Below are 12,348 nucleotides of genomic sequence, written 5' to 3'. Positions count from 1 at the left end.
AATCACACTTAACAAAGATCCCAACTTTGCTACCAGATTTACATGATAGTAATAAGAAGTATCATTCCATAATTAGTGGAAGATGGTGAAATGTCATCAAGGAATTACCTCAGAAAGATGATAAATCAGAACTACGTTTTACATCCCTTCATTAGGCCTCTCTTAACCAACACCACACAACGCTCCTTCTCACTCAATAGAGAATGCCAGTCACTTGCAAACCATTTATGTCCAGGACGTCCTTGCTGTATATGTCAAGGATGCCCTGTACAAAAATGTACATCCCACGTTTAGAATTTTAATATAACCCACACTGATTATGTATAAACCAATTCACAGTTGTCTTTGATAGCTTTTACCTATGTCATCTTTCCACAGATGAGGTCACAATGAATTAAATAATTCACTGTCATTCATCCTCTTTAGTAGTCTGCTCAAAAAAGATTACGTTTTCTGGACACTGAGCTTCTTGGGTTATCACATTTTTTTCAGCATACTCATCCTTAGTCCTCAGAGCTGAAATATTCCAAAGTAGAATGGACCCCCCATTTTATTTTGCATTGCCTGCATTTGGAGGCACAATCAATGGTAAAATCACACGGAAATATAAATCCCATCTATTGAGTGGCAGACATCGGATTTCAATATTCAGTTCTTTAACAAGCTCCCAGCTCTTGGAGCACGGAGCGAAACATTGGACATCAAGACGAACACATTGGAAAGCTGTACAGTACAATCACGAAAACCTACAGGGTCGAATTGAACGGCAATCCTCGGCAGCCTGTTTGGCCACCATGTACGTATATAGCCTATCACATTGTGACACTGAGCAACGAATACCAGTGACATATGCACGGCGTCGTACACCTATCACGGCACGGACGCGGTGATCCTCACCGGCCTGGTTGGTGGTGAGCGACACGGACACGGCCTTGGGCGGCGCGGGGCTGAGCCGCGAGACCCCATTGAGCGCCTCGATGCGGAAGGTGTAGTTGGTGTGCGCCAGCAGGTGCGCGATGGTGACGCCGGGCACCGCGAGGCCCTCGCGCCGCGGCAGGAAGCGCACGCTGTCCCCGCACGGAGCGCACGGCGACGCAGCAGCCGCACCTGTCGTCGTCGCCGCTGTCGCGGCCGCCACGGCGGCGTCCCTGCCCCCGCCGCACGTCTGGCACACGAGGCGGTAGCTCACGTCGCCGCGGCCCCCGCTGTCCTGGGGAGGGCTCCACTCCAGGATCACCGACGTCTCGTTCACGCTCGAGATCACGTTGCGCGCCGCCGACGGGGGGCCTGGAGGATGCCACGTGGTTAGCGAATGACGCCTTTTGATTTTCCGACCTCCTGTGAGATGGCGAGTGTGCCGAGCATGGTGGCCACAATGTGCCCTGCTGGTAGCGTGGTGAATAATCGAAGGTGTCATGAACATATGAACGATATAAAAGTATATATATATATATTTTACAAGGTAAGGCCCACTGAACTATGTAGCTCTTTTTCAGAAGCGACCTCGCCCCAAATGACAGCTCAACGAGGTGGCTCGTCATCGTGTGGACATTTGTCACAGCCACACTTTCTAAACGCGTGTTGATTCTAAATGTGGAGGGAAGAACCGCAGGACCCCAAGAAAAATCCACGCGGCCACGGGGAGAGAGACATGCAAACTCCAAATATGCAAGCGTCAGGGTCAGGATCGAACCCACGACCTCCTGCATACCAGGTGAGGTGGTTAATATCTGACTACCTCCGTTCTCCGTCTCTGCATGTAAATATAATCAATGTTTAGTCGATCGGCAAAGCGGCTTTTCAAACCAATGTTTCCCCAGCAGAATGTGGAAACCAGCCCAGACTTTCCTTGCTTAAGCAAAGTCTGGGCTGGTTTCTAGATTCTGGGTCTCATCAGAAGAGTCAGGCTCATTAAACAAATGCTGCTGGGTTGCCAATTGTTATTGGAAAGAGCACTGCATCTCAATGATCGGACACTGCAAACAAAAAAAACTTAGTTCCTAAAAGAGGTTGGTTAATTACCCTGACACTGGAAAATAATTTGTAGGACAACCACCTGCATATGCAGGATTGTTGTATGTATACAGAATATGTAACCGAGACGATTACTTGGTGGTTGAAATACTGTGAGGCAAGGATGTTATCCTGGATGTTTGAACGTTTGGCCCATGGAACACTGAGTAAAATTGCCGCAAGGCAATATTCAGCATCTGGCTAATGTCCTCTACATGTGTCTAGTATACGTGTGCCTTTGTCTGTGTGTATGAGCCTGTAGTGGTTCCAGCATAGTAACAAATTACCAGCATAAAAAAACAAAAGACCTTGACAGCAGCAATAAAACTTTTCTTTCCACTGTGACGGTGGCAATCAGCACGGGTTGGCCTGATGTATGCAAAGTTTTAAATTTGTTTATTTTACAAGCCGTAACTACAGGCGCTCGTGCAACCTTGTTCAGTTTAACAGATTGTGCAGTCAAGCATGTTTATGGCTTGCTGGAACACTTGTCCCGCATTAAGCCTTTACACAGCGCACCCAAAAAACTTGCAAACAGCCTTCCCCTAACTTCCACCCCATACTCCAGCGCTCCCTGTTCGTTGGCACTTTCTTCCCCCATGGAGCTTTCTTCCTGTCGCCTTATTGTCGGCTTTACAACCACTGGCCAACGCATCGGTTGCTTTAATTGCTCCGTGTCATGAATGATCCGAAAGGGCTGTTCCTGAGACCTGGACAAATGGCAGACCGGGACTGTGGTTTTATGGGGTTTTTTTATAGCCTCGGCCAACGTAGGCGAGATGTCTCAGTGAAATTCATGCTGAGCTCGGGTTTAGCTCGCCACACAGCTTGCACGCAGAGTGATGCCACTGGAATTAAAATGTCTCCGCAAAAGGAATTGGATTGGTGACAGTGCATATTTAATAGGATAGTCTCTTCTTCTGACATGGTAAGCACTCTTCGAGAAATAGTAATTTTTTTAACATGTCTTTTTTCGAGTAGAAATCGAAATCCTTTCCAGCGTTCCCTATGTGCCACATGGCATGTAAAGCCCCATCATTAAACGGTCGAACAAATGAATAGTAAAATAGTCTAGCAAGTTGCAGCTGTACACTTTAACCAATCGAGGTTTTGTGCCTTTTGTTTAAATCGTACACTTCTGTCTTGAAAAAGTTGTTCAATTGATGCAGTCATCCTTATCGGCTACTAAATCAAAGAAAAATTCCACGCATGCATTGGAGACACTCTCATTCACCCCCTCCCCACACGGCCTGCTTTCTGTGCGAGAATATTTCCCCTGAAAGGTCCCCGCGTTGTTGTACCCATCGGGGCAGTGGAACTGTAGCAGCGAAAGAGAAGGCTGCTGGATGAGGACTGATGAACTCAGCAGGGTTCCCAAGCAAATGGATCCTCTGGACCGTGAATGAACAATTGGCGCAGTGCGCAGATTCGCACGTGGGGCCCGAGAGCCACCAGCCACCAGCCGCCCAGAAATTCGCTCGGTTAATCACAGCGCCCATGTTCATCCTCCCTTCCCCCAACGCCGGCCGGCCACAAAAGCCAACCGGGCTGACGTAAGGGACGTTGGAAGGGCGAAGGAAGGGCCGATTGCGCATTAATCACGGAGGCTGAGTGCTTGCGGAGTTTGTGAGAACTTTGTCAATCCCGAGGCGTTAATTGGCACGTGTTAGGCCGCGAAGTGCTCCGTTGTGTTGTGGTCTAGTGCCGGCTGTAGAGCCGGCACTAGACCACGCGCGTGTGTGTGTGTGTGCGTGTGTGTGTGCGCACGTGTGTGTGCGTGCGTGCGCCTTCCCGGAAAATACGGTGACTTTGGCGAGAGGAGCCGGAGGAGGGGAGAAGCGGGAGTTGGTGTTTTGGTGTTTTGGACGTTTTTGTTTTATTGCGTGGCTGCTTTCAATTTAAAGCTTTCGTGACTGCAGGGATTCATCTTCTTGGTTCTTTCGGTAAAGTCACGTAGAAAGAAAATAATAAAATAATAAAAAGAAAACATAATAAAGTAATTATTTTATTATGTGTTATTTAAATTAAATAATTATTTTATTATTTTTATTATGTTTTATTTTTATTATTTTATTATTTTCCTTCTACGTGACTTTACCGAATGAACCAAGAAGATGCGTGGCTGCTGTTTGTGAACTCGCTGAGAGGAGCAGTCGTGCCTCGAGGCGACAACAACAAAAAGTTGCCTTTTATGTCAATGTTAATGAACGCACAAACTCATTTACGTTTTGCAAATATAAATAATGCACGCTTGCTGTTTGCGTATTTTTGTCACTGAGATTTTTTGTTTTTAAAAATACGTATGGACTTTTGAGTCTGCATGCAGCACGGTACCCAAGGAACATTTGAAAGACAAGATAAAAAAGAAATATAAGCACTGTTGGTACAACATACCTTCATCAATCCTGATTAAGGGCACACGTCCCAAGACATTGCCTCTATGTATATTTCTCCTCCAGGGTAATTTAAAACTCTCTGATATGTGTGAGACGGAGTAAGTATCATTTCCAGGCTTGTGAACAGTTTGATGAAGCGGCATGTTAAAAGGCAAGTGGTGGCGCTAAGTAAATATGAACAAAAGCGGCAGATGTGAAAGAGGCTAAGCAATGTGCATTCGTCTGTGGCTGTCAGGGAAGCTACATAGATGAACACTGATTTCAAATGTATAGCGGATTTCAATCGACAATTTTTGCGAGATGTTAACAATGCGTTGTCTCCAAATTGTTTAACAAAACGAGAATAAATATCGTAACAAAGTCGCTGCTATATTTGTGGGCCTATGATCTGTTGAACGTATGCTGTCAAGAGCAATTATTATAAATTATGGTCTTTTCAGACTTTGATTCTTCAATTTATGCACACGATGTGCCATTAAGAGCAAAAACATAAATTAATGGCTGGAACATGATGTTTTCCATCTCGGCACATGATTATGATGATTGTTTTGGCGAAGGGTTGATGGTGGTAATGGATAAGTGATATAAAGTTTATGATGATGGTGGTGCTGGCATCAGTGTGGGGAGCAGTAACGCACGCTGCGCTATGAAGCCGGAAACCCGAGTTCGATTACCACTCATCGCCAACACCAGTGACGACAATCTGAACCGGTCCTGGGCCTCCCCTAGGTTGACTCAGTCTAAAATAAGTACCTGACACGCTGTGTAAACATCGGTACTAGGGAGACGAAGGTGGTCGGGTGTGGTGTTGGCCACCCACCCCTCGTGTGCCATGACCGGCCTTCATAGGCGCTTTGCGAATAGCACTTGCCCCAACAGTCTGTTCAGGCTACACGGGGCATCTTTGCCTTTGCTGGCATGGTCGGCGCTGGTCGCGGTGGTATTCTCTCACGTGTGCAAGCCATGTTGACGGCGTCGCTCTCGGCCTTGTAATAGCCGGCCTCGCAGAAGCAGCGTGCCGGTGTCTCCCGTGTCGAGTAGCTGTGCGCAGGGCACAGGGAGCAGCGCTCGTCCCCCGCAGATTCCTTGTAGTAGCCGAGAGGGCAGGCTGCAGAGCAGAGCAGATCGGACACACGCCGTGAACACAACGCAACGGACACATTCGGACGATCGGTCCGTGAACCTTTAAATGCAGCGTAGAGCTATGTAAATTAAAATGTTTTACCTGAATGCCTCTGCACAAAATCAATGTAATTGGTGATGTTTTTTTACGTTGTTATTTTGCCCAGGTTGAAAGGGGCTGGTCCATAGGATTATGTTATAGGACTCACACAAACAATGTCTAATTCTCTTTTTTATTGCTGTATTCAAGAGAATGCTCTTTCACTAGCCCACGTCAATGCACACACACACACAAGACAAAGATCCCTCGTATAGCCTGGACCAAGTGCTGCCAGCCAGCACCTATGAAGGCCAGTGAGCGACACAAAAGTCGGGTGGGTGGCCAGCACCACGCCTGGCTGCCTTTGTCAAGTACTCAGGCTGAGTCGACCTAGGGGAGGACCAGGACGGGTTCGAATAATCGTCACTGGCGATGGCCACGTGCGGGAATAGAACTGAGGTCACCGGGTTCAAAGCGCAGCACGCTAACTGCGCCGCCACTATCCCCCTCACACACAGCGACACACAGATAGTTTGGCTGTTATGTACGAGTTGAATCAGAATACTATTCTATATTGTACTCATTGTGCACGCTGCATCAACATGAATTGGCCATCACTCTGTTCACAAACATAGCAATTTATGAGCATGTAACATGGTTTTTTTTCTTCCTCAGTAGCACAATACTTTAGTTCAATCTACGTTTAATAATATATTCAAGTCATTTAACTGTCTTGAAAAAACAATTCAACTTTTTTTGGAATACGTGCTGTGTATATGGGACCTCACAGATTGCCAAAACTTGGCTTATTATAGTTTAATTTCATTTACACGTTCTGTGGGGAAAGGGGTTAATTGAGCCTTGATATTTCAATTTACATTTTAATTAGGGAGGCATGCAGCATTGCTCAATGCTAGCATTTATTTTTTTACTTTTTTTTATAGATAAAAAACACCATGATTTAAAACGTGTGATTGCAGAATTTCTGTTGGTCATGCTATTGTATTATTATCGTTATTCTGTATTCACGTCTACAGTCTGAGCTCTAAATTTTGATTGTAATGAAACTCAACTTGGCAATGTAAATCATCTGGCAGCAATCCGACGTGTGATCTGGGAACTTGAAAATGACATCAACTATATCCTATCAGTTTGAACTTAGGTTTCTGAACGAAATATTATTTATATAGATGTGCTCATCTTTGGCTAATAGATGTGCTATTTTAGCCAGGGTCAATTTGTTCTCATTTGTTATATGTACAAATAAAACGATAATGTTATTCCAACATAAAATACATATAACCAATAAGCTCATCGAAAGATGCGTTGTGATTTCCATTCTTATGGTCTGGCATTGTCATATGTACGTGTTTTTTTTTTCATCAACGTGACGATATTTTACAATGACGGTGATGATATATGATAGATTCACGTTCATGTATGTATGTGTAGCTTCTGTCGCACCAACCGTGCTAATCAGAGGTGTGGGAGAAGGACGACGAACTAAACATAAAAACAGGTGTCATGAAACTAGTTTTCAATTTAGATTGTAGGTGTATTGCTTCCCTGTAATACATTATTTTGCTCAGCCATTCCTATCTACACTTATTTTCCCTATACATTTTAGATATGCTATAAGTTTGCCAGTTTGGCAAGCTGGTTTAATATATATAGCAGGTTAACCAAAATATTGAACCCTTCAAAAATCAATAGACATCACAGAGTCCTGTGGTCTTGATTAATTGATCAATTTGGACATATTCAACACTCTATCATTATTTCACTTCCTAGCAATCATCATTTATATTGCAAGAAAATCTGGTAATAACAAAACAGTCTATTGTCTTCCAAGAGCATGGGGAAAGTGAATCAAACTTAATATGCCTTACTGCGAACATTGATTTTGAAAATAATCTCTTCACATGCGCAGATACAGAGTTAAGTCCGTTCACATTATTTATGATGTGAAGGCCTACTTATTTTGTGACTCCTTGCAGGAAAGTGCTTTTAATCTTGCACAGTTGGCACATTTGCATTGGCAATTACTTCTGCTAAACTAACAATGTCAGGGAAGCCTCCGAGTTATGCTGAGAAAAAAAAACATTACTTCAGCAAAACATGCAATTTGTCTGCATCAAAGGCAGTGATGGATTAAAAATATATATTTTTTCATTTCCTTAGAGCCATTTATTTAATTTCTACGTTATTGTCATGCTATAAGATGTGAGAGAATATAATTTTGCATTCAAACATTTCGAATAAGACTAAATATTAAGCAAAAGGAGATTGCATTAAAACAAAACATGATGCAGACCTCCTGTCAACTGTCAACTAATCTATCACAACTCACTTAATCCACGCGAGTTGTACGGTCCACACAAAACTCTTGTTTTTCTGATTATTATCCTCATCAGTAGCCCCACTCTTCTTTGTATTATCCACAATCCTTTCATCCGAATAAGTGGAGAATATTTGTGGATAACAGGATCCACCAGATGGGACCCCCCACATTACCCTCACATAAATGTAACGAACCTTGCGTTTCATTTTCTAGTCACCATTTTCTAACGGGTTTTTTTGTCATTGTTGGCGACAGGCACTTTATAAATCCAAAATTGAATACGTAACTTTGATTGCATGGCACATTGTGTTGCCACCTTCAGTGTCGATGATCACGTGTAATGATGTTTTAATTATGCTGCAATTTTAATTATAGATTTGAAGTTTTCGTGACTGCAAGGATCCATAATCTTTGGTTTTTTCAGTAAAGTCACGTAGGTAAAAAATTATAAAAATGAAAACAACTAAATTAAATCACAAATTAAATAAATGTCAATGTTTGCCCTTTGTAACCTCAATGCAATATACACATGCATTTTAGAAATATATCATAGCAATTGGCTGTACGTAGGCATATTGTACGGTATAAATGAAATGTTTACCTATTACTTATCTCATTGATACAGCAATATATTAAGTAAAAATATATAATTTTTACTCTTCTGCCAATAAAAAAAACCGGTTTCAATGTAATTTACAAATGGAATGATTTCCCTGCACGTGTCGTTTCACAGCCGCGATATATATATTTTTGGCCACTTACACAAAAGTCATAATTCAGATTTCACACGTCTAAATTTTATGTCAGGCTGTGACACATTCTCACGGGTGACATCATGACATGGATAATGTTTTATGTCCATAATAAGACGTGTACCCTTTAACTGTGTGCATCCACTATTAAAGGGAGCCCGTGTGTCACTGTGGCCCTGTTGCAAGTGCAGGCAATGCTCTTATCAATAATATAGACCTCCTTTGATGTGCTGCTCCAACTTAAAGTGACGACGGTACACGTCTATATACCCACAAAGAACTTGTGCGCACCTGTGCCCCAGCCATCTGAAGAATGTTTTTGGAGGAAATGTTGCCGAGCCAAAGTTCACTTTAACTGGCGACACCAGACACAGGGCATGATTAAAGCAGAAATGAAAACCTGCAAACATACAATCAGCCCCTTCAATGGAGATGATCCCTCACCCGGTAAACAGCGCGAGGAAGAAAGAAGGTACGTGCTCAGAAAGTTCAGTGAGAGGACAGACTTTGGGCGGCGGGGTAAAATGTCAGCGTTAAGTTACGGCTTCGACAACAGCGGGAAGGGGTCGTGACAGCGGCCGTGGTCTCGGGTTATTGGACGTGTAACACAAGCGCTGTTTAGTATCGCTGCTTCGTCTGATTAAGCTACGATCGCTGAGTTCGGACATGCAAACAGAGGCTCGGTTTTCCTGCTGTTTTGCAAGCTTGTGTGTCATCAGGTGGTAAAAATTTAGACCCGAGTGATCTTACAAATTGAAGAACACTAAGACTGTTTTTTTTTTCACGCATCAATTTACAAATGCAATTTTGATTTCATTTTCATTTCTTGTTGCTGTAAAATTGGTAAATCGATGCTACTTACAGGATAATTTATATTTAAAATATAGTATTTGCAAAGCAATAACCAGACAAAAAATCAAGCCTTTTGCGAAATAAATTGGATAGTTTATGTACTTAACCTACAACTGATGGCAATGACATGGGGCATTTTAAACTTCAGCCAAAGCTATTGAGGGTGCGAGGGAATAACCATTTCGAGAGTGTCGGTAAAATAAAAGAATAACACAATCTCCATCGTTCATCTTTTATATAAAATAAGCGCAGATTACAGCAATTGGTTTCAAACGAGAGATTGCTTCGCGATTCTTTTAACCGACGCATATACAATTCCACGTCTTTATTTGCTGCCGTGTTTACATATTTCCTACAGGTGGCCTCCACACTGACGTTAAAATCCCCCAAACTGGAATGTCTCACGAGGGACGATCATCCACTCTCTGTTCCTTTGTTTACCCATGTTTTCTTGGGACGTTGCCTTCTCATTACTCACCATTATCTCACCTGCACAACGCAGGTTCCAGCCTTGGAATCCAAATTCCAGGATGGGATGAAAGAGATTGGCAACAAAAAAAAAACACGCCACGGGATTGAGTTACTCAGCATGCCGGGTGGGCCAGTTTCTGTTTGGGTTTTTTCTCTCTCTCTCTCGGCCCGGTCTTCTTTTTTTCCTTGTTAAAAGCTTTCTTTTGTCTCACTGTTTAAACAGAGTTGCTATGGCAGGGACAGCCATTTGGGTATATTGCATTTAAACGGCCTAAAACTTAAACAATAGTACTACAGTCCGCGGAACAAGTGCGGGCCGTCTCGTCAGTCCGTCACAATGGCAGATGAAGACCCCAGATATGCATCTGTCGCCTGAGCTTAATGTGGCGGAACATTGGGCAGCCCTGCCCAGCGATAGCACTGTTTATTTTCACCGTGGCCGTGTAAGTGGAGTGTTGTGCCTTTGCCCGTGGGTACCCCTGGAACGCGTTTATGCCAACAGAGGGCGATTTCAATACCCTGCTGATCTAAGGAGCTCAAGGAGAGACAGAGTTGTTGATCGCTCAGAGTGGCTGTGTGCACGTGTTCTACGCGAACAACACAACAGGCTTTGGTTTTTTTTCATTGTTCCATCTTCTCCGATTCACCTTTTCCCCACCAAACTCACTCTGTGTATCGGCATCTCTCATTTTCACTTTTCCTATTTCTCACAGCAGAAACATTTCTCGCCGCCCTTGTTTTCTCCTCCGGATTTTCTCTTTCATCGACTGGATGTATGTATGTATATATGTTCAACTTCTTTGGCTCCATACGTAGCCAACCGTGATAACCGGAGGTGCGGGGGGAAGGACAATAAACGAAGCATATGTTTGGGTAGGAAAGGTTGTGCGGTGGTTAGCGCACTGTGTTAAAAAACCCGGTGACCCAGTTCGATTCCCGCTCACGACCAATAATAGTGTATAATGTCTCAACTGTTGCTGGGCCTCCCCTAAATTGACTCAACCTTAAATAACGACCTGGTGCAATGTGTACAATTACTGGCCACCCTTGCGTGCCATGTCGGCCAGCATAGGTGCTCACTAACAGCACTTGTCCTCACTATCTATTAAGGCTATAGGGGGGTATTTGTCGTTGTTGTTGATACATATACGTATGTGCAAATGTGCAATGTCATTAATTCGAATAGGTGAGATCATGCTCTGGCAATGGGTGCTCTATGCAAATGCAATTGACCCCGTAGCCAATAATTAGAATTTAATGCCACGGATTGTATCAAGATCTTACGCCCCACATTCCCACCATCACTGACCTCTGCTAGGACACCGCCAAATGACTTGAGCAATCGAATGTGTGTACGCTGGCAGTTTCAAAGAGAAGGGGTGGGAGGGGGAGGGGGAGGATACAACTACCTAAATAAATAAGCAAAACTAAATTCCCCACGATTATATTGAGGGCCTCTCATGAGTGACTGCGTTCTGTCAACGCACACATTTTCCCAAGGAGAGGAAGTTGAAATGAAGCGGTTTTGAGGGATGGTATGTCCCTTCATTCCTCGCCGACGGTGCAAGTCCTGGACCGAGCCAGGAAGATTAATCTCCGGGGTTACAGCTCCGTGCAGCCCACCGTGTCTCCCCGCAACAACAAAAAGACCTCCCTCCACCTTAACGAAATCGTGCTCCGCATTTGATCTCGTCGCTACGGCAACATAATTCGCCCTCTAAAATAAACTTCACAAACGCGATGCCACTGGGTCGGGAGGTTCATGGAAGGCATGGACAAGGAGGGGGAAGGAGGGGGGCATGGCGTTAGGTGGGGGGGGGAGGCCACAATTTGTTTGGGACAGAGGAGTAGGGGGTTCACGGGAAACCTAGAAGAGGTTTAACACAGCCTCCTTTGTATTCGTCAGCCCAAACCCATGATTAAGATATCACTTGTGCAATTGTTTGGAATCGCCGGGCAATTAGACCGCAGCTGATCCAGTGCCTAACGTTTCCTTGTAAAATCCCCCAGCCCTGGCTGAAGAGGCAATTTTTGCATCTGAGTACCATCAATTAGCTTCTGAATAGCAGTGGCAGTTATTTGAAAGTTGAGAAAGTGCCACTAATTTATGGGTAATGTATAAATAAATATATTTTTCTTCCTGATGACGAACGCTTGAGATTGAAACGTCGTTTTTTAAAATTATTTTTTGTTATTTTATTTGAACCTATCTACGTAACTTTACCGAAAGACCCAAATAATATGAATTCCTGCGGTCACGAAAGCTTTAATTCAAGAAATATATTTGCTTAGGTTTGTGCCCTGCGAAGCTATAATTGGGGCTGTTTTTAGCTGTTTTATAGTATGAAATAAATCCCATAA

At 43.7% G+C, this 12,348-nt stretch overlaps 1 protein-coding gene across 1 annotated transcript in view; it reads right to left on the bottom strand.

Moving 5' to 3' along the window:
- The window catches only part of LOC144721261 (ephrin type-A receptor 4-like), a 60,362-nt gene that overhangs the window by 30,285 nt on the left and 17,729 nt on the right, over positions 1-12,348 (bottom strand). The window contains exons 4-5 of the mRNA XM_078598753.1: positions 5,362-5,517; positions 898-1,287 (exon numbers count right to left, since the gene is read on the bottom strand). Coding sequence (XP_078454879.1) covers positions 898-1,287; positions 5,362-5,517 — 546 coding nt within the window. The remainder of the gene's footprint in view (positions 1-897; positions 1,288-5,361; positions 5,518-12,348) is intronic.

The sequence above is a fragment of the Lampetra planeri genome, chromosome 11 (assembly GCF_965212315.1).
Source record: "Lampetra planeri chromosome 11, kcLamPlan1.2.h2, whole genome shotgun sequence".
NCBI classification, from domain to species: domain Eukaryota; kingdom Metazoa; phylum Chordata; class Hyperoartia; order Petromyzontiformes; family Petromyzontidae; genus Lampetra; species Lampetra planeri.
This window is presented reverse-complemented; position numbering and strand designations above follow the sequence as displayed.